The following is a 23,048-nucleotide window of genomic DNA, read 5'->3' as shown; positions in this document are numbered from 1 at the left end:
TACCGTAGCAAATACATCTGATTTAGGAACCATAGAGCCCTATAGAAGTCAATAGCAAATTACATTAGTGTAATTTGTGTATAGTATTATAGTATATAGCATATTAATAGTGTTCGTACCCCATACACGTTATTTAGTCCTACTATTTACAGGGTAGGAATAGTTATTGCTAAAATTTTGACCTTTAAAAACAATAATATATTTGTAATCGGATACGGTTAGCCATTATGAGACGTTTTATATTAGCAAGAGTATCATAACATGCAACAGTTTTCCTCCACGAGAACCGCGCCCACTGAACTCCAGACTCCTCCTCCGGTGTGACTGACTGTACGTGCCCTGCGTCGCTCCTCTCCTGTCTTTCCTACTCACCAGATACATCCAGACCGCAGACATGGCTCCATAAGGGTGCACATGGCGGCAAGCAGCCATGAACCAAAAAACAACTCACCAAAAACTACAGATGCATCTCCGATTTGATTGATTTTCGATTGATCAACTATCACATCCGCCGCAATATTCTTCAATCCGGTTTTCAGCATTCGGGAGAGGCTGCTTGCTTGCAACTCTCTCTCGCTCTGTCTCCATTTCCTCCAGATAATTTTACGTTCTTACTTAACCCGAAATAACAGTAGATATCATATTATAAAACTACAGTCATGGGTGTGCAGGGTTTCCAGGAATACATTGAGAAGCATTGCCCCAATGCCGTGGTGCCAGTGGAGCTCCAGAAGCTCGCCCGGGGTAGTCTGGTCGGCGGCGGCCGGCAGAGACCCCCTCAAACTCCGCTCCGGCTGCTGGTTGACGCCGAGAACTGCCTGCACCGGCTCTACGGCGGCTTCTACACCGACTGGGTGAGCGGAGGCCAGTGGAACCACATGCTTGGGTACCTCGCAGCCCTCGCCAAAGCCTGTTTCAACGGCAACATCGAGCTGCTAGTGTGCTTCAATGGCGCCCTGGAGAAAGGCCGTCTCCACGAGTGGGTCAAGCGACAGGTGAACGAGAGGCAGACCGCCCAGCAGATCGTCAGCCATATCCAGAACAAGGGAACCCCACCGCCCAAGGTCTGGTTCCTGCCCCCGGTGTGCATGGCCCACTGCATCCGCCTGGCGCTCCTCAGGTTCCACATCGGGGTGAGTAGCGGCAGATGCTCGGGGTGTTTTTGACATATGCTGCCATTAGCTTAGCAGAACCAGACCCAGATCAAGTGATCAAGCAAGTGCTCGTCTTACATGACAGTGGGTTTGCAGCTAGCAGGTGGCCTAGACTTATATCGTGTTGTCGTGTATCCAGTTTAACAAAAACAGTCATATATTGTTGCTGGTTTTAGAGTCTGGCTAAGCTGAAAAGTTTCCAAAACCAGTCAGAAGACCAAGGGAAGGTAATCAAACTAGACTGACAGTGAAACAGTGTTCTTCAAATATGAATAAAGCCCTACCTTGGTTTACATGTTGCATTCATTCATATACACAAACATGTTAGAACCAAGATTTTCTGCTGGTTTAATATTTCACCTTGCTTGAAGAGCTGAAAACTGCCCAAAACTTCTGTTTTAATCAGTTAAGGCTGGTTTTCAGCAAGCATCCAACTTGTTGGAACATACATGGGTTTGGTGTGCAGGGTCTTGGACACAAATCTGGAGGACTGGTTGTATCTGATCAGATCTCATTTCCACAGGCATTGAGTGAACACAGAGAAACCTCAGAATAGAAGAATTAACATGCATTTATGTATGAATGCAGAAATGAAGCGATGTTAGTAGTAGGTCGTGCTGGCAAAAGGAAGCGCCACCTCTTCTTTTCTGTGATTGGTTGTTGCGTCACACTTTTGTGACACAGAAATAGTAAGCACTGCTCTGTGATTGGCTGCACGCTCTCTTGCGTCACTTCTGCTGAGATTTAGCAGCAGTACAGGCTGTGACTAGGTTTATGGGCCCTGTTCTGAGAAGAGAGACATGACTTACTAGATTCTTGCCTATAAACACTTTTGTTTGCATTTAGTTATTTTTTTAGGGTACTTTCAGCAAAATATGGATTGTTAGCATGGAAAATTATACTACTGGGATTTTTATCTACCGGTACTTATCTCCTGTACTCATAAACATTGGATCAATTCTGAAACGGAAATGTGGGCCAGGATGTGTGCAATGTGATGGATTTAAAAATGTATTTGTTCACGAGTCATGCCTTGTTTTCCTGTCAAGTAAAGGCCACAGAACATCCTGTTGCTCAATGTATAGTTTTAAAATTCACATCACAGCCCAGAATCATCTCATCATTGATTCTTTCAAATAGTGCTAATCGATTAAAGCATTTGACAGAGAAGCCATTACGTGATGCAATTAGAAATAACATTTCCTAGACTAGAAATCTGTGAAACCCTGCAGTATAGTCAATTGGTTTTCGTTCTTCTAATGAGCCTTTCTGTAATTTGCTTCCTCACTCAGGTTGTCCAGACCATCGAGGATCATCACCAGGAAGTGATTGCCTTATTTAGAGAAAATGGGTTCCATGGCTTGGTGGCCTATGATTCTGATTACGCCCTGTGCAACATCCCGTACTACTTCAGTGCCCATGCTCTCAAACTCAGCCGCAACGGCAAAAGCCTCACCACCAGCCAATACCTGATGCACGAAGTTGCCAAGCAACTTAATCTCAATCCAAATCGTTTTGTCATTTTCGCTTCACTTTTAGGTAGGTTTGTAGGATTGCCAAACAAGTTTCACTACAACATGACACCTACACTAACCCTAATGCATGTTCTTAGTCTTATTGTGAATGTTTTTCCAAAGACAAAATGGTTTGTCTTTATAATATTTATTCCATCTACTCTAATCAAGTCCTGCATTACCTTTGTACAAAGTTTGGGGTCTAGTTTCTTTTTTTAAGTACCCCTATTATGTTTTTTTTTAGTATAAACTTTCATGCAGTGTGTAAAGTAGCTGTTTGCTGGATGTAAAAGACTGCAAAGTCTTAAAGATCAAATTGCACATAAAGTTGTTGCCTCCTAAAAGAAATAATCGATTCTGAACTGCCGACATGAACCGTCAGCAATTCCGGCCTCACTTCCTGTTACTTACATACTTAACAATGTAACAAATTTGCACAATGCCAGCTTATGGTCTTCATTGGCTGGCCTCGAACAAACTCTACTTTGACCCGACTTCAAACACTGTAGTTGTTGAGTTTGGTTCTTGTTGTCGAGAAGAGGCTGTTTTCAGCTCTACAAATCCTCTTTGCATGCAATTAAAAAGGATGACGACTTTGAGAATTGATACGGAAAAACTGACGCCATAGTTACAGTCCGTGTCACTGTGCAAACAAGGAAGATCCAGAGCTGAAATTAAGATATGGGAAGAGACCTTATTCACAGCAGCACCATCTTTGATTTGAAACTGGAATAATAGCGAGGCTGAGAGGGATGGACATGCATTTCTTCAGTGGGTTGTACTACTCTTTAATCAATCACTGGATTGTTCTGCTGATGAAACACTGCAAAAATATGTTTCCAAGAAAATTCAGTTGATAAAAAAACTCCCGACAATATGAGCTGTGAAAAATTATAAGTGATCTGGGAGCTTTATACACCCTTTTTTTAAATTATTTTTTTTACAGTGGATGCCATTGAAAACACGGTACAAACTCACTTTCAAACCTGTCATGGCGCTGCTCTGAATAAGTTCTATAGGCGTTTTGTTTCCCATACACATGCTGTGAGTGGTAGACCAACAACAATAGACCAATCAGAAAAGAGTAAGCTCTTGGAGAGGAGGGGTTTAGAAAGACCGAATCGTCGAATGAACCGTTTTCAGACTCTGAGAAATTAGGTAATGTATTTTGTTAGGTAATGTGTTTTTTTGTTGTTGTTTTTTTACCTTGAATGCATGTAAACCTATTGTAGGAGACCTCCAAAACAAAATTAGGGATCTTTAAAATGGCTTAATAGGGGCACTTAAAAAAAATTGTTTTATTCAGCAACGGTGCATTAAATTGATCAAAAGTGATAGTAAATTTCTAATAAATGCTGTTTTTTTTTAGCTTTCCGTTTTTCAAAAAAAAAAAAAACATGTAGAAATAATTGCTCAAATGTTATCGATATTGTCACAAATCATTCAATTTCATGGCTGAAAAATGTTTTACAGCTGCAATAAAAAAAGTATACAAAGTTAGTACTTCTGCGATACATGATCATAAAACTTGATGCTGTTTTTGAAGGTAATCACATACTGCCTGATGAAGACTTGGCTGCCTTTCACTGGAGTTTACTTGGTCCTGAGCACCCTTTAGCATCCTTGAAGGTAAAGCCACTTATTACATTTTTATTTTATTGATTTTTGTCTTGGTCTGCATAGATTCACTTATCATTTAGCTGTGTTCATTAATACTTAGCACTTAAGCTAAATAGCTAACATTTTTAGCAAACATGCATTCAGTCTGGCTCCATTCTGGTATGCTCGTTGAATATCCTGTTTTACTCTCAAATACGTTATGTAATAGAAGTAAATGTGTTGTGTTTAACAATTTAAACTTCAGGTTTTTCTATGTTGACCAGTGAATGTTTAGCCCCTGGTTTCACAGACAAGGCTCAAGCCTAGTCCCAGACTAAAATGCATGTTTTAACTGAAAGTAACTTGCACTGACATATCTTAAAATATATCAGTGCCATTGTTTTTTTTCTAGATGCACACCAGTAATGTTTTTTCCCCCAATGCACATTTATAAAAGCTACTTAAATGTCCTAATTGAACTATACCTAATCCTGGCTTAATCTAAACCCTGTCTGTGAAACCAGGCCTAAATGTTGCAAAAAAAAAGACTAAAGTTCTCATTAGATTTCCTCAGTTACAAGCCACTACGATCAGTTTCCTTGACAACGAGATTGATATGAAGTCTGGAAAATAACTTATCAGGACCATGCAAAGTCACTTCAGCATTGTCCTCAACATGTACTCTTTTGGTTTAAATACTCAGTCTTTGAATCTCGCAAAAGCAAATCAACTACTGCGACTATAAAGGAAAGAGTTAAGCGGAGGAATGGCTCCATGCGTAACCTTCTGTTATCTTCTCTTTTCAACTTGTTACTGTTGCTTGACAGATGGCTTTATTGATTCGCTGTGAGCTAGAATAGAGTGGGCTTTACTCGATTTTAACACCTGACTTGGAGATCCACGCGTGCTTAGTCACTTTTTATCGCTATCATTCTTGACTTATGTTTGTGTATGTCTGTGTTTGGGTCTGTCTGTGTTTGGGTCTATCTATATTTAGTAATTACTTGGTGGTTATTGTAAAAAAATAGGCATTTCTTTTATTTATTTTTAGCAGTTTATGATTTCCATTGTCAATTAAGCTTGATTAACCTAATATCTGTGTGTTTGTACACGTATCGGATTGTACCCAGTCAGATATGTACTCCTATGATGCCCATCACATTTTAAGCAGAAGGAGCTTTTGCTGGGGGTGTGATGGGTTGTTTTCTCTGACCCAGGTCCGCGCGCACCAACTCGTTCTTCCTCCATGTGATGTCGTCATAAGAGCCGTGGCAGACTATGTCCGCAACCTACAGGATGTCCATGATCTGGACACAATCACTAAAGACATATTCAAGCACTCTCAGGTAAGCTAAGGCATCATTGTAGCACCTTTAAAAGGATAGTTCGCCCAAAAATGAAAATGATGTAGGGCTGCACAATTGATTAGAATAAAGGCAACATAGTCAAGCTTTAAAAACACATTTGAAATCATAAAATTCACAGTTATATTTTCCCCCAAATCACGCAGCCCTACCTTCATGTTCTTGTCATGACTTTCTTATACAGAACACAAAAGACGACATTTGAAGAACGTTTTGGCTATTTTTGTCCATGCAATGAAAGTCAATGGGGTCCAAAACAACAACTTGTTTATTTTTTTCAAAATATCGTTTGTGTGCCACAGAATAAAGTTAACCAGGATGAGGATAACATGGGGGAAAGTAAACGATTAAATGTTATGCCTTGTTACCTATGTTAATTCTGTGGTTTTGCATTCTAGTCCAGAACCGATGACAAAGTTGTCCGTTTCAAAAAAGCAGTGGAGTATTACGCCAATGCCAGCAAGCCCCCTTACTTCCCCCCCTATTTAGGTAAGATTATCTATATTTTTGATTTCCATCTTCCATTAAACGTCATTTGTTCCTGTTGGTTTGTGCTTGTTAAATTCTTGGGGCAGCACATGTCTACTAATGCTTGCTTGGTGTTATGTTTTCCTGTCTGTGTTTGAGGCCAGGTTTTAGAGGCACGCTCTGTCTCTTTCTTAACCACCTCTCTCGGTCTCAGCCCTCACAGTAATGTGAGAAATTTTCCCACTTGCCTCGGACCTTGTGTGCACTTGGAATGGCTGCTGTGCCCTGTGCATACAAATAGGCTTCTTTAGAAAGGACTCTTGCACAGAGAGCTGCTAGTCTGGAGAAACTCTCCTCTGCTCGCCTGAAAACTTTCAACAGCTCCATTGAAACGGTGTCAATTGAATAGTTATGAGACGAGGGGAGAATTCGATTCGACATCTTCCAATTAGTTAGAGCATGTTTGACAAATTAGAGGGATTGTCTTGTAGAATTATAATACAGTCTTTTCCGAATTCAGACAGGTCAACTTTTTGCATGATTTTTAATGTTCTGATGCTGTCAGAATGTTATGGAAGCTTATTTCTGCCATGGAATAAAAAAAAAAGGTAATTGTGGCTTTTACCTTGCATTTCTGACTCCCCCCCCCCCCCCCCCCCCATCCCCATCAATAGAGATTATAGAGTTTTATCTCACTATTCAGACTTGTTTCTCGCAATGCTAAGAATTGAGAAATAGTTTAGAACTGAGAGATATAAACGTGAAATTCCAAGGGAAAAAAGTTTGTGAGATGTTAACTCAGATTTCAAAGGAAAAAAATCTGAATTGCAAGATGTAAACTCGCAATTATATGTTTATAACTTTCAATTGCAAGATGTTAATTAGGAATTCAAGTCATAATTGTATGATAAAAAGTCGCAGTTACCCGTTTATATCTTACAGATTATATCTTACAATTTGGATTCTGAATTTTAAGATATAAACTCAGAATTCTGAGGGAAATAAGTCTGAATTGCAAGTTTGAAACTCTACAATTCTGAGGTAAAATATTGATTTTGAGCAATTATGAGTTTATAACTTGACTAAAAATGTCAGAATTGTGTGATTTAAAGAAAAAGTTGCAATTACCTTTTTTTCCCTGGTGGAAACTAGCTTGCATAGAATGGTATGGGCAGGACTGCAAGAGCTGTATTTCATAAACCTCAATACATCTCTGTGCCTACACACATTTTGAATGCATCAAGGTCAGTTTCTAAGGTGGGTGGATGTGCGGTATAACAAGAATCTCAGTAAGGGATTTTTAGTCATTTCTCAGTATGGCTGTTTTTCTTTCCAAGTTCCTCTACTTTTTTTCCCCCCTGTTTTTGCTCCAGAGATTGAACCAGATTTTTTTTTGTTACACTTGTATGCCTGCAGTCAGACCAAATCAGATGGGAGTGCCAGCAGCACCGCAGATGCTTAACATTCCAGGCAAACCTGGGGTGAGTACCATTTCACCATTATGGCCCATCCTGAATGACTCGCGCTCACTCATCACACTGACAAATACATGTTTTCGTTCATTCCCCTAGGTCCAGCATGGCTATTCCGGCCCTCCGTTGGCCGAGCCTGTCCATGAGGCGGACCTGTCGGGTAAAGGGCTCATAGAACAGAACAGCTACAGCAACATTCCTAGTGACGGGAAGGAGCACACGCCGCTCTACGAGAGGTTGTCCCCCATTAACCCTGCTCACAACCACACAGACCCGGCCTTCTTCACCATGTCGTCCACATCCTCGTCCTCAGAAAACGAGGAAAACACAGGCTCCACTGCCAAGTGAGTGACTGAGAACAATGAAAATGTGTCTTTTCAAAAGACAGTTTTGTGGGAGGTCTGTGTTTTGATGCTTACTACTATTATTTCTGCTACGGAAACTGTATCAGCTGATACTGTTTTTTTTTTTATGGTTTATTATTTATTTATATACACTGTTGATATTGGATATTTTACCAGTAAAAGGACAAAAGTATGTTAATTTCCCCCCATTTTTTAAAAAAAGATAAATGTTATCTTTAGTAAATTACAAAATGAATGTCAAATTTTTGTACCATACATTATAATGTTGTGATGCCTAAATTCACTTGTAGTATTTAAACTATTGATTCAAATGTTTAGTGATAATTTTTTTTTTTTTTTTTTCAAATTTGTTTAGACAAAATAGAATTTTAATATTGGCCATTCATTTGTTAGCAGGCATATATATCAGCTTATTGGTACCTGACGAAATGAATATCATTGCATCCTTTCGTTCTCAAATGTAGCCATTTAAGTGACCATAAGGGATGGGACAAACAGAGAAACCAAATGGACAATATCCCAGAAGGAGACCATCGGGACCAAAATAAAGTAGGTCTACTTTTTAGCTTTATATGTCAAAATATGATATCCTTGTTTAAAGATAATATATATAATCTTGATGCAATAATTTTATATCCATTTAGTGAATTCTTTGATTTCTCTCTCAGTCTGATCCATCTGTGACCTCCCCTGTAAACCAAGGCCTGGTGGTCAGAGGTCACGTAGGGGTCAATGCCCAGATTCCATCCCTCCTCTCGATGCCAACAAGAAATCATATGGATATTACTACTCCCCCTTTACCAATGGTGGCACCAGAGGTGCTACGAGTCGCCGAGCACAGACACAAAAAGGGCCTCATGTACCCGTACATCTACCATGTTCTTACCAAGGTAAACCTTTAGTTACTAGCATCTCAACTGTAACAATTCCATATTAAACTGTTATGATTGATGGTGTTTGATGGTGTTTTTTTTGCAGGGTGAGCTAAAGTTATCTGTCACCATTGAGGATGAAGCTAACAAAGACCTGCCCTCTGCGGTGCAGCTGTACCGGCCAATCCGTCAATATGTTTACGGGGTGCTCTTCAGCCTGGCTGAGGCCAAAAAGAAGGCAGAGAGACTCGCCATGAGGAGAAATCGCCTCCCGGATTGTGAGTAACTAAACTTCTCATTTGCAACAGTCAGGAAATAAGCAAAAAGTTCTCTGTGGTTCCAGAGTATTTAAAATAAAAATCTAAATCTATGTAACAACACCAGTTTAAGTTTTTAAGTACCATCAAAATTTTTTAAGCTATTATCAATTTGGCAAATACAAATGACAGATTACAGAGAAAACTTTGTTCATGAATATTAATATTGTATTGCTAACATTATTACCCAACCTTTTTGGAACAAACAGTAATTAATGTAATTAATATTCATAAGTTAGACCTTTACCAATTTTTCCAAAAAAGCCAACATTTTGGAAATAATTCAAAATAAATCTATCAGAACTTTTATCATCTTCCCTAATGGTGTTATTCAGAAGTTCCATTTAATAGATGTTTATAAAAAGGCAAAAATGTAGAATTTCAAACTAAAAGATTTTATATAGTTATTGGGATGTTGAAGTTAAAAATAAATAAATTGACTTTTCAGCTAAAATAAATACTCCAACTTGGGATGAATTTGCATTAATTTAGAAATTTCTAAATTTCTAAATTTCACAAATTTTTATCTAAATCAGTTTATAATTCTACTGATCTTGTTCAATACTGATACATGTTCCTGAATTGTTAAATGAATATTGAAAAATGTGTATTTGATCAGATCTGTTGGTCCAACGTTCCAGTATTCAGACGTACTTGAAATTGTTAGTTCCCAACCCTACTGTTATTTCCCGAACTCTCTCCAGAGGCCTGTTGATGGCTGATCTAATTACTCAGAGTAGTGCACTTGAGCGTTGACATTAGCTTGTTATTCTTGGTCGTATGCAGGCAAATTATTTTTTTCAATAATTAGCATCATTCAAGAACTAACATTAGCTCTTTTCATGCTGACGTCTTTTTTCCCTCAGTGGAAACAGTAACACTCAATTATTCAAAAGTAAACATTCCATTCATTTATTCAATTAGAGAAAATCCTGTCAAGGCAGACCTACTAAGAGCTCTGGGATTAGCAATGTATGTCTCCATAGAACTAGGGGGAAATAAATGGCTAAATTCTTAGTGAAAAAAAACTGCATTACCCATGATCCACCAATAAGAGAATATTTGGCTATTTTCCTATATACAGTGAGGAAAATAAGTATTTGAACACCCTGCTATTTTGCAAGTTCTCCCACTTGGAACTCATTGAGGGGTCTGAAATTGTCATCGTAGGTGCATGTCCACTGTGAGAGACATAATCTTAAAAAAAATCCAGAAATCACAATATATGATTTTTTAACTATTTATTTGTATGATACAGCTGCAAATAAGTATTTGAACACCTGTCAATCAGCTAGAATTCTGACCCTCAAAGACCTGTTAGTCTGCCTTTAAAATGTCCACCTCCACTCCATTTATTATCCTAAATTAGATGCACCTGTTTAAAGAGCAACTTGCAGGTAAAAAAAAAATCTAAATGAATATATAAACGTGTATGAAAATACCATATGAAAAGATAATGCAGGATTTAAAATGTTTTAAAACGACATAATGACACCAATTTAGTAGATAAAGTGAGCGTTTCTTTGACTGCTCGTACAAGCCGCTTTTTTTTCAACATCGCGTCATTTTACGTCACACGAGGGAGACGTGTGCTGTGCTCTGCCGCGGCTCAGTGCAGAGTAGGTTGGTATTCAGTAAGAGCGGTCGTGAGACAGTGTGTTTTCAGTAGTTTTTGTATTTCAATTTATCATCGTCATGGTAAATGTATGTGTTTGTGGAGCTTGCAAAAACTCCAGCCTGTCAGGACATCGAGTCCACCGGTTTCCTAACAGGAAAAAGGACGGTGCTATCTTTTGTGCCTGGGTGCGGGTTGTGCAGGTGAAGAGACGGGATTTCTCTTCCGCGTCGGCTTCGGAAAACGCGGTCGTGTGTAGCGTTCACTTCAGATCGGATGATTATCGTCCCGGCGATATGAAGGAGTTCAACATGGGATACCGAAGTAAGAACCGGGTGAGACTCAGAGCTAGTGCGGTTCCTTCAGTGTACGCATCTTCGGGTTCTCCCGCTGGATGTAGGCGGGAGCACAACATCAACTGGCAAACGCAATGTAAGCGGAACGAAACTGAGCTAACAGTTACTCGTTATTGTGTTTGTGTGGACCGTTTATCAGTTTGGACCAGTGCAGCGCGAGCCTGATCAAGCAACACTGTAGCCTAACTGCGAGGTAAATAAAGAGTTCGCCACTGAAGTAATAACATCGCTGCGAGATCTAGTGAGAAATATTCACATTTCTCCGTTATTAACGAATCAAACAGCGCTGACGTGAAAACCAGGAATAAACATTGTGCAATGAATGAACGAACTATCCAGTGTCCACAGATCAGCAACATTCACCATGGCTTTACTGTAGTAACACTAACTGCAACCATGGAAGTTTGGCATTTTCCACTAAGGCCCAGTATGCATCCACCTCCCTGTAACACTGACTTTCCTCAGCTGTAAACATTGCCTCGCATTTCCCACACAAGCACCTATGGAACAAAAAATGTATCATGAATAAATATCTCTCTGTCTCTCCATGAGACACTGCTAAGTTATATCACGTAACGTTAGTCTGGGCGGATATTAATGAGCATGACAAACGCCTGATCAAAGCTTAGTTTCTGTTATTGTAAGTTCCAATATGTTCTGTCTAACATTAATCCTGGCCTGTCCCTGCTCTCTTGGCAGCCTAGCAGGCTCATAATTGTATGGCTGTGGTCCGTAAACAATTTCCTCAGCGTCCGAAATGTCATTGCAATCCATATTTCCCTGTTGTGTGAATCGACCGCTCTCCCTCGTGCTACGTCACGACTCTCGCCCGTCACGCCCATTTTCAGATGCGGAAGTAAAATTTTCTCACAAAAACGACTCCAGAAGCCACTGTAGCATATTTATAATTTTTTTTTAAAGAAAATCTAGTTCCTACATTATTTTTCTATACATTGACTTGTTGGGTCTTCTAACCTGCAAGTTGCTCTTTAAGGTCGTTAGCTGCATAAAGACACCTGTCCACCCCATACAATCAGTAAGAATCCAACTACGAACATGGCCAAGACCAAAGAGCTGTCCAAAGACACTAGAGACAAAATTGTACACCTCCACAAGGCTGGAAAGGGCTACAGGGAAATTGCCAAGCAGCTTGGTGAAAAAAGGTCCACTGTTGGAGCAATCATTAGAAAATAGAAGAAGCTAAATATGACTGTCAATCTCCCTCGGACTGGGGCTCCATGCAAGATCTCACCTCGTGGGGTCTCAATGATCCTAAGAAAGGTGAGAAATCAGCCCAGAACTACACGGGAGGAGCTGGTCAATGACCTGAAAAGAGCTGGGACCACCGTTTCCAAGGTTACTGTTGGTAATACACTAAGACGTCATGGTTTGAAATCATGCATGGCACGGAAGGTTCCCCTGCTTAAACCAACACATGTCAAGGCCCATCTTAAGTTTGCCAATGACCAATTGGATGATCATGGGAGAAAGTCATGTGGTCAGATGAGACCAAAATAGAACTTTTTGGTCATAATTCCACTAAACGTGTTTGGAGGAAGAAGAATGATGAGTACCATCCCAAGAACACCATCCCTACTGTGATGCATGGGGGTGGTAGCATCATGCTTTGGGGGTGTTTTTCTGCACATGGGACAGGGCGACTGCACTGTATTAATCAGAGGATGACCGGGGCCATGTATTGCGAGATTTTGGGGAACAACCTCCTTCCCTCAGTTAGAGCACTGAAGATGGGTCGAGGCTGGGTCTTAATGACCCGAAGCACACAGCCAGGATAACCAAGGAGTGGCTCTGTAAGAAGCATATCAAGGTTCTGGCGTGGCCTAGCCAGTCTCCAGACCTAAACCCAATAGAGAATCTTTGGAGGAAGCTCAAACTCTGTGTTTCTCAGCGACAGCCCAGAAACCTGACTGATCTAGAGAAGATCTGTGTGGAGGAGTGGGCCAAAACCCCTCCTGCAGTGTGTGCAAACCTGGTGAAAAACTACAGGAAACGTTTGACCTCTGTAATTGCAAACAAAGGCTACTGTACCAAATATTAACATTGATTTTCTCAGGTGTTCAAATACTTATTTGCAGCTGTATCATACAAATAAATAGTTAAAAAATCATACATTGTGATTTCTGGATTTTTTTTTTAGATTATGTCTCTCACAGTGGACATGCACCTACGATGACAATTTCAGACCTCTCTGTGATTTCTAAGTGGGAGAACTTGCAAAATAGCAGGGTGTTCAAATACTTATTTTCCTCACTGTATATTCAAATATTACATTTGTTTGTTTACACTCAATATTTTTAGATGTCTTTGCCAAGTTTTTTAAATGTTCGATTACATGCTATGTTGTCAAACATCATGTTAAGCTAACTAGTTCTTGATGTTTAGTCACATCTGCAGACTAAACAGTGTGTTTGTTTTGTGACATTGTAGATCCAACAGTGATAATAAAAGAATGGGCTGCTTACAAAGGCAAATCTCCACACACCCCTGAACTAGTGGAAGCACTTCCCTTTCGGGAGTGGACCTGCCCAAACCTGAAGAAACTCTGGCTGGGCAAGGCAGTGGAGGACAAGAACCGGAGGATGAGGGCTTTTTTGGCCTGCATGAGGTCGGACACTCCAGCTATGCTGAACCCTGCCAATGTCCCCACACCACTCATGGTGCTCTGTTGCGTACTACGGTAAGCATCTAAACACAGTTTCTATTTCTAAAGTCTTGGAAGACATAAAAAAACATGGTAGTTAAATGCTTTCCCACAGATTACAAATGGCTTAAACCATTGCCGTAGGGGCCTTCAGTATCAGCTCTTGTTTATTTGTAATATTTCACTCCTTTGTGTTTTAATTCAGGTTTATGTTACAATGGCCAGGAGTAAGAATTTTGCGTCGTAACGAACTTGACGCTTTCCTAGCTCAAGCACTTTCTCCTAAACTTTATGAGCCTGACCAGCTGCAGGACCTGAAGGTGATTTATGTGGAGAATGTTGCACGAGGAGCGTCCAGAGAATACCCATAAACCCACATTAAAGGCCTGTTCACATCAAGGCATATGCAACAGGTCGACATGAAAGAAAAATATTCACATAAAATGCTGTGCGCAAATTATTCGCACAGAGCCTAATGACAAATATGTTATCTCTAAAAGAAAAGTTTGGATAACTTTAGTCATACAAAAGTTAAAATATCCGCAGATAATTGTTTGTATGCAAAGCTATTTGCGCTGAGTATGAGAACACATTTACATTTCTTAACAAAAAAAAGTGTACTTGAATGAATTGTTTGGCATCCAAAAAAGAAAGGACAAAATATTCAAAAATAATTTTTTGCCCACAAAACTTTTCGTCATTATGACGATGACTTTTTATGATTTGTTTTAAGTATGGATACCTGAACACATTTTTTGGCATCCGAACTAAGTGTTTTAGTGTTAAAATAAGTAAATAATCTGTGAAGGAGTTCATGGATAAATGAATACATTTGTTTTAAAGCTTGTGTGTGTTTCACATTTATATTTGGTTTGAACCGGCTCCGTTTTATCCAGTTTAATTAATAATCTGATATGTTTACATGTTGATGTATTTCAAGCAAATAGCCAGTTGCGTTTCAAAAAGTGAGGTTTTAAGTATTTTTCTGGACACTTCTTATTTTGTAAGAACGCTTGCCAGGCTGATCGGCCTTGATGCTTTTGTGAAAGCATGTTTTCATCTGATAGTCGGTTTTGCGGGAAAAGACATGGCATTTGAGCAACTTGAGTGCTAGGAATGTGGTCTTTTTGTGTAGATGGTTTACTTGCCTGGCTGAGCTGCTTTTTTCCCCTGCTCTGTTGCTGTGAGCTCATAAAAACACGTGAACCATCCACACCTTCTGTGCTGTGTCGTGTTTGTCCATGTCTGTCAGCTCTGTCGATCTATGCGCGCTTTTTGCTTCGCTGCTGCCTTTGCTGGTTGCCTTGCTGGCTGTTCGTGAATTGGCTGGTGTGGTTTGTGCATTAGTCTACATGTATGGATAGACTATGATTTGTTCATGCTTGCTTTGTGCTTTGGCTGAGGGAGGAGGGGGTTGTAATCTGCTGGGTGGTTTAGCATGTTGCTTATTTAACCTTAAGAGCTTTGTTTAACTGTCACTGCATCTGTCGCCTCCAGATTGATAACCTGGATCCACGCGGCGTTCAGGTGGCTGCTCTTTTTATGAGTGGAGTGGATATGGCGCTGTTTGCCAATGACGTGTGCGGGCAGCCCATTCCCTGGGAACACTGCTGTCCATGGATGTACTTTGACGGCAAGCTGCTACAGAGTAAACTCATCCGGGCCAACAGAGACAAGGCCCCTCTCATTGACCTCTGCGACGGTCAGGTATAATTGGCATGGCAACACTGTTTTTTTTCCATGCATAAAAGTTTAAGTCACATGATTTACAGACAGAACGACTTTAACAGAACTGACACACCAGATTACAGCAGAAAAGATTGATGATAGAACTGTGTGCTAGGGATGGATTGAAGCAAATTTTTCTTGAAAATAAATTTTCAGTACAAAACCAGAACCAACAAAACTTTTTGATACTAAATTGACACCTGAGGCTGCAATTAAACAATCTTGGGTGACTGAAGAAATTAAACTAGCATTTTGTAATTCCATGTCAATAATTTGGGGTGTGTTTGTAGTTGATGCATTTTAGTTTAGGGGAAAAAAAAGTGATTATTATTATTATTATTATTATTTTTACTGTTCAAACATTTGAGGTCAGTTAGATTTTTTTCTTTCTTTCTTTTATTCAGCAAGGGCACATTAAATTGATCTATTTCAAATTAACTTTCTATTCATCAAAGAATCCTGAAAATAAATCACACTTTAAAGTATATTGAAATGATCAATTATTTAAACTTTTCACAATATTCACAAAGATTTCACAATATTACAGTTAACTGTATTTATATTAAATAAATGCAGCCGTTATGAGCATAAGAGATTTCTTAGAAAATCGTTTTAAAAACCTTACTGACCCCAAACTTTTGAATGGTAGTGTATATATAAAATGCATTAAAATTATATGAAATATTAAGACATCAACCAGAGGTGCTCACATATTCTATATTTGCAAACACAGAACCCAAACAAAACCTATAATAATATATAAATTATATCACAAATATATCTTTCTCTACTTTTAAATGTTTAACAAAGATGTTTTTGAGCTTGCAGTCTGTAGTGCACTTTAATTTATGGTTCCGTAGCTCACTGTAATTCATTGTTTGCGCAATATATACTGTAATATTGACTTAATTGTTAATCTTTAATCCACAGAATTGAAGGTGTAAACTGATGTATGGTTAAAGTAAACTTTTAATGTGAAATCTTATTTCACATAAAATTTTTCTGTAATGTAAGGACGAAATTGTAAGTCTGCGATTGCAATCCAGAGTTATAGCCAATCTAAAATGTACATGTGTCCTCTTGTTGTCTCCAGACAGAGCTAGTTGCCAAGGTGGAGAAAATGCGTCAGAGTATCCTGGAGGGTCTGAACTTCTCTCGGCCACACCAGCCCATCGCATTCCCCCCTCCACCTCCACACGCAATGCCTTTCTACCACCACAACAACAGCTTCTACCCTCCACCACCTCCTCTGCCCCCACTGCAGGCTCGAGGCAGGGGCATGCCTGGTAAGAATGATTGCTAGACTGGTTGGTAGTACACATTCACTACCAAACACTTTTTCATTAGCAATTGTTTTAGTAGCTTAGATGTGAAATATTTGAACACAATAATGTTCTTTTAAAAGTAGCATGCTAATACCATGTAAGTCATGTTCATTACTAGGTAGTAAAAGTGAGGAATCAATCAATTAAGGGCTTTTCACAATGCGCTTAACCCTGGTTTATCATCGTTTTAACCCAGCTTTAAAACCCCAGTGAACCCTTGTTCTTTAGAGAGCAGGATTTTTTTTTCTATTTTGACCAAAAATAGGACGATGTGAGCATTATGGATCGCTAAACTCTGACATGTAATTTGTTTTCATACTCGCTCTTGGAAAGAAAGCCCACAAGTGAGACTCATGAGTAATAAGTTCCAGGAAATCCCTAATATGGACAAAGACATCAGGCAATAGCTGTAGCTGAATAAAACGCAGATAGAGACATTTTGCCTGATTAAACATGATGAGAATTTACGTATGATGGTTTATCTGTGTACTTCAAGCCATCTCTGGTATTTTCATAAGGATAAGGTATATTTATAATGCAATGCCAATTGACATAGCCTTTCTCACTGCATAAAATACTATAAAATAATGATTTTTTTCAATGATCACATGCTTTGGACAGTTACGGTAACGCATCGCATTGTATAAAAAGCAGTTTCAGCGTTTGATGGGGACAATGTCAAATGCAGACAGAAAACGTGTCAATTGGAGTGAAGAAGAGACCGTTTCACTCTTACCATTAATAGTCTGAAAAGAGAACTTTTGTGAACTTGATCAACCGATTCTTTGTAAAGATCTGACACCAAGTACTGTACATCGCTGTCATAAACACGATTAGCTAAAAAAGCTAAACCAGTTTGATTTAATCATTTAAAGCTGTAGTCTGTAACATTTTGCGCTCTAGTGGTTAATAAACAGAACTGCATGCGTCTTGCGGAACAACATTGTAGGCGGAGCTACTTCTCTCTGTTTATGTCCATGACGAGTCACGCAATTACTGGGCCACTCCGCAGTGGTACAACCTGAACCAGTCTAAAATAGTCAGAACATAAAAACGTATTATAGGTGTACCATAGTGATTCAGGATAAGATAAAAATGCGGTTTGGAAAATGGATTCATGATGTACTTGCTCATTATATAAATTTTGTACATTTTGAACACAAAAAAAGTTACAAACTGCAGCTTTAAGGATGCAGCTTCTTCAGAGTTATTAAAGTTACGTTGTTCATTTCATTCCTCTCTAGTAGGCCTTCAAGCTATCCCTTCACAGGGTGGTAAGCTTGAGATTGCAGGCACAGTGGTGGGTCAGTGGGCCGGTAGTCGTCGTGGAAGAGGAAGAGCTGCGTTTCCCATACAGGTAGTGTCAGTTGGTGGACCAACCAGAGGGTAAGCATGAAATATCCAGTCATTTTTCTTTAAATAAATTTAATGTTTGTATTTTTATTGTCTTATTCCAAAAATACATTTATATTTACTTTTCTGGGGAGTACAGTTTATTTTTAATTGACTTGCTTACTCACTGTTTGTATTTGTCTCCGTTGCAGAAATATCTGCGTTTAAATATTGTATACAGGGCCTGACATTTACACCCGCCAAATGCATGTGCATCTGTAATATGGGTCTGTGCGTTAGGTCTTAAAGTGACAGCAGCCTAATATACAGACCCTTTCCAAAAAATTTAAATAACATGGAAAAGTTTATTTATTTCCATAATTCCATTCAAAACGTTAAACTTCCATAGATTATAGATTCAGGGCCCACAACTTAAACGATTTCAAGTATTTAGTTGTTTATTTGTACATAATTTGGGCTTCCAGCTCATAAAAACCACGAAAACAGGATTTCAAAAAAATTCGAATATTACACGAAATCACACAGTAATTACACAGTGATACCATGGTCATTGAACTAGGTTTTGGTTATTTTGGCAGTGTGGGCAGGTGCAAATCCTGCTGGAAAATGAAGTCAGCATCTCCATAAAGCTTGTCTGCTGAAGGAAGCATGAAGTGCTCTGAAAATGTCCTGGTAGACGGCTCCGTTGAGTGGACAGCACAGTGGACCAACACCAGCCGATGACATGGCTCCCCAAACCAACACAAACTGTGGAAACTTCACACTGGACTTCAAGCATCTTGGATTGTGTGCCTCTCCATTCTTCCTCCAGACTCTGGGACCTTGGTTTCCAAATGAGATGCAAAATTTGCTCTCATAAGAAAAGAGGACTTTGGTCCACTGTGCTTTATTAAATCCAGAGTCAACGCAGCCGTCTACCAGGACATTTTCAGAGCACTTCATGCTTCCTTCATTTTCCAGCAGGATTTGCACCTGCCCACACTGCCAAAAGAACCAAAACCTGGTTCAATGACCATGGTATCACTGTGTAATTACTGTGTGATTTCATGTAATATTCAAATCCTGTTTTTGTGGGTTTTATGAGCTGGAAGCCCAAATTATGTACAAATAAACAACTAAATACTTGAAATCGTTTAAGTTGTGGGCCCTGAATCTATAATCTATGGAAGTTTAACGTTTTGAATGGAATTATGGAAATAAATAAACTTTTCCATGATATTCAAATTTTTTGGAAAGGGTCTATACATGCTGCTAAATTATGAGATAATATTAAAAATATCTATATGGGAGTTTCTCCCCATGGTATTGATGTCAAAATTGTGGCCAGTGAAAATTCTGAGTGACTAGTAACTTTGGAAAACCACTAGCCACAGTGGCCGGTGGGCAAAAAAAGTTAATGTCAAGCTCTGTATAATTTTTCTTAATTTCCTTCCTTTGAACAGTCATCCAAGAGGTGTGATTTCTACTCCTGTTATAAGGACTTTTGGTCGAGGAACCAAATACTACAGTAGAGGGTTCAAGAGTCAGGGATCATACCAGGTGAATGTTATATTCTTATTGTTTGAGTATATACACTGCTGTTCAAAAGTGTTGGATCAGAAAAAAATGTTTTTAAAGAAATTCTTTTATTCAGCAAGGATGCATTAAATTGATAGTGACAAAGACATTTTTTTAATGTTGCAAAATATTTCTATTTCAAATAAATACTGTTCTTTTGAACTTTATACTCATCAAATAATGCTGAGGAAAAAATACATCACGAATAATTATAATTAATAAGAATAATAAAATGTTTCTTGAGAACCAAATCTGCATATTAGAATGATTTCTCATCATTCATGTGACACTGAAGACTGGAGTAATGATGCTGAAAATTTTGACATCACAGGAATAAATGATATTCTAAATTACTTTTATTTTATTAATTTTATTATTACTTTATTTTTGATCAAATTAATTCAGCCTCGTTACCATAAGATAATTATTTCAAAAACATAAAAGAAAAACCTACCAATCAAAATTCGAAATGGTAGTGTATCAATTCCAGGGGTCACATGTCCTGGGACATATCTTGTGGTTATTCTTCAGAAATCAGTGATGGTGTAATTTTTATTCTTAATTTTTTACACTGATTGGATTGATGGACATGGTGCAAAATTAATTTTTAACAGAGCAAGCCTGCATATGCTGCCTCAAACAATGAAGAGATAAAAGACAGAAAGAAGCCCAAGTTGGCGACCAAAACGCCACATGTGTCCTCAGAAGATACAGCGGAGAACGGCTTGGTGGAGGGTGAAGAGGCAGACCAGCTCAGTGGGAATGAAGGGGAAAGCAGGGCTCCAAACCAACCTGAAAGTGCCTTTAGCAACGAATCTAAAATGTGCAATACTAATCCTCATTTAAATGCACTAAATGAAGACGGCGAGGGCTGCAGAGATGAAGTCCTGGGCGCCGCTGTCTTACAAGCAGAAGAGTAAACCTATTTTTATAGAGAGGGTGAAGGTTGATGGAAGGTTAAGTGTTAAGGAATATCTGGAAGGATGGAAGGCCTACAGTCGGTGTACATTTTTTCCTCTCCGAAAGCGATAAATGAGGACTTACGAATTTTTGAAATCCCTCTTGGATGTCAGCGAGTTAAAGCCACAAGTAATGACGAGGATACCTCTCGGGAAAGCATAGATCTACAAGTCAATATATAGAGAATCTTACCAGTTTAATGATGAACGACGGTGTTCTCCCTCGTCAATGATATTACACGTTCTAAAACTGGTTACATGAAATTATTTTACTTTCTCGATGAAATGCAGATACCGAAATACTGATTTTCATTTGCCAGTCTTTTAGTTTTTAGTAAGTTGAGATTCAAGTACCATATATATATATATATTTGCCATTGTAATTGAGTTCGTATTGTCACAGTAAATGCTTTTTTTTATTGTTTGAGAACCTAAAACTCACGATTTGAAAAAGAGAAAACCAAGACATCACTGAGAGTTAACTCCTGTTTCAAATGTGCGGTTGTTTTGACATTGAGTAACTAGTGTTACTACTGCATCTTAAGTTCTGATGATTTCAATATGTCATACATTAGCGGTTATAGGTAATATGTCAAGAAATGGTTCGAAAAATGAGCTCTTGGAAAAAACACCAATGTCTCTTTCCGTGTCAGAAAATGCCATGCATCAGTGAGCAACGATCAACGTGGTTTCTTGAATCAAACGTAGCACATTAGTACAACTGTCTCAGCTAAACTTTCTGCATGGCTCACGATAAAAAAGAAAAAGAAAAAAAGGTGTGTAGTTCTAATGCATGTTGTCTTATTTCTTCCTTCATAACAAATACCGTGCCCATCTGCAAAATTTTAAAAGGCTGATAATCAGTAATAGTCCTATAAAAGGTGTTAACTGTTAGTCAGTAACTGATTTGCGCTAACATTAAGTTTATTATTTTTGTGATTTATTGACCTCTGTTGTATTTACTCCAACATTATCTAGCCACTTTAAATATTGTTAATCCTGGTGTACTCATCACTGTATACATTATTGTTCTCTGTTGCTGTTTTCCGCACTCATACTAGCATACCAATCTTTGGGAAAAAAATGGCTTTGATCTAAAATTCTTCCCCCTTTTCTTAGCTCAGAACAAGTTATGCGAAACATTCGACCCTCCCATTTGAGAGTTTAGCCTAAGCAAGTACACTTGTAATCATTTTGATGTTTACTTTAGTGTTTTCAAGACTTCTAAACGTACTTTAAAACGAGAATCATTACTTCTCCATCTAATCCTCCTGATGCTTTTCATTGCACATTAGTGATCAGAAATATGGTGTATTCCCCTCAGTCCCCTGTCGCAAGTCTAAGTAGGTTACCTTGATGTAAGTTGATCGGAGTTTCTCCCTAACTCATGGGTTGTAAAAGAATGAACTACTGTTGGGTTTGAGTGATTGTTGATGGATTGTGGTGTGATGTATTTGAAGGAAATTGAATGCAACTTACAATGCTTAATAAAAGTCTTTATTCTTTTAGAATAATTCTCTTTGTGTGTGCGCGTGTGTTTTTAAGAGTTGACGGCTCGTGATCTCAAACCTTTTTTCGTGATTTTACAGTGTTATAGTCAAGCTTTTGCAACAGCATGTGGATGTTTTCAGCCCCCTGCTGGAGAATAAACTGTCAAGTCATGTTCTTTAGTAATAGACTTTAGTTTTTGCTGCATGAAAACAGCAATGTTCTAGAATTGAGAACGTTTTGTAGAACATTTGTCTAATATTGGATTATAAATGATTGACATATTTTTTGCATTCTAGGAGCCAAACACTTATTTTAACTGTTAGTTTCATCTTCCTCTTTTTGTGGCTTTGACTTTATGGCACACCCGACAACCATAAAAAGATGTGATATTTAGAGCACTGATTGGCGGAAGTCTGAACACTACTGGTGGCTAATCTTTATGTCAGACCACCCTAGCGCCACCAAGAGGTCAAATGTGCACTTACATTTCAGGTTGCAACTGAACTGAGTGAACTGTGTGAACACAGCTGACTCAATTTGGCTATACTTTTAGCCAACTAAATGTATTTATAGGTTTTAAAATTTATCCTAGAGCCATTCATCAGATCTTCCCTGAATTTTCCCCAAAGCAGTTTGGGACAGCACTTATTGGTAAGAAAGAAAACATTTTTTTTTGCAATTATAGTCACTGGTCTGTTTTGTTTTGTTTTAGATTTATTGAGTAATGCAAAGTAGTTAATTTTTATTATGATGTATTTTACCAACACTTTGGTGTATTTAGACGAAACGTGCATCATTGTGACCATGCTCTGAGTGTACCTGAGCAAAATGTTTCAATATTCTTATGACATTTGATTAATTTGCCATGAGTCTCTTT

General features: G+C 38.6%; 1 protein-coding gene across 1 annotated transcript; it reads left to right on the top strand.

Moving 5' to 3' along the window:
• The first annotated feature begins 353 nt into the window (after positions 1 to 353).
• On the top strand, positions 354 to 22,199 carry LOC308686108 (constitutive coactivator of PPAR-gamma-like protein 1 homolog). Its single transcript, XM_081358481.1, has 17 exons — positions 354 to 1,133; positions 2,447 to 2,693; positions 4,215 to 4,297; positions 5,485 to 5,613; positions 6,030 to 6,120; positions 7,516 to 7,580; positions 7,671 to 7,915; positions 8,401 to 8,485; positions 8,605 to 8,826; positions 8,915 to 9,086; positions 13,545 to 13,794; positions 13,964 to 14,078; positions 15,256 to 15,465; positions 16,580 to 16,772; positions 18,056 to 18,197; positions 19,607 to 19,703; positions 20,336 to 22,199. The coding sequence occupies exons 1-17, from the start codon at positions 660 to 662 to the stop codon at positions 20,639 to 20,641; spliced, it is 3,126 nt and encodes a 1,041-aa protein (XP_081214607.1). The 5' UTR covers positions 354 to 659; the 3' UTR covers positions 20,642 to 22,199.
• The last annotated feature ends 849 nt before the right edge of the window (positions 22,200 to 23,048 follow it).

The sequence above is a fragment of the Scardinius erythrophthalmus genome, assembly GCF_964197995.2.
Source record: "Scardinius erythrophthalmus genome assembly, chromosome: 25".
Taxonomy (NCBI): Eukaryota; Metazoa; Chordata; class Actinopteri; order Cypriniformes; family Leuciscidae; genus Scardinius; species Scardinius erythrophthalmus.
The sequence above is the reverse complement of the archived record's forward strand: the minus strand, read 5'-3'. Positions and strand labels throughout refer to the sequence as shown.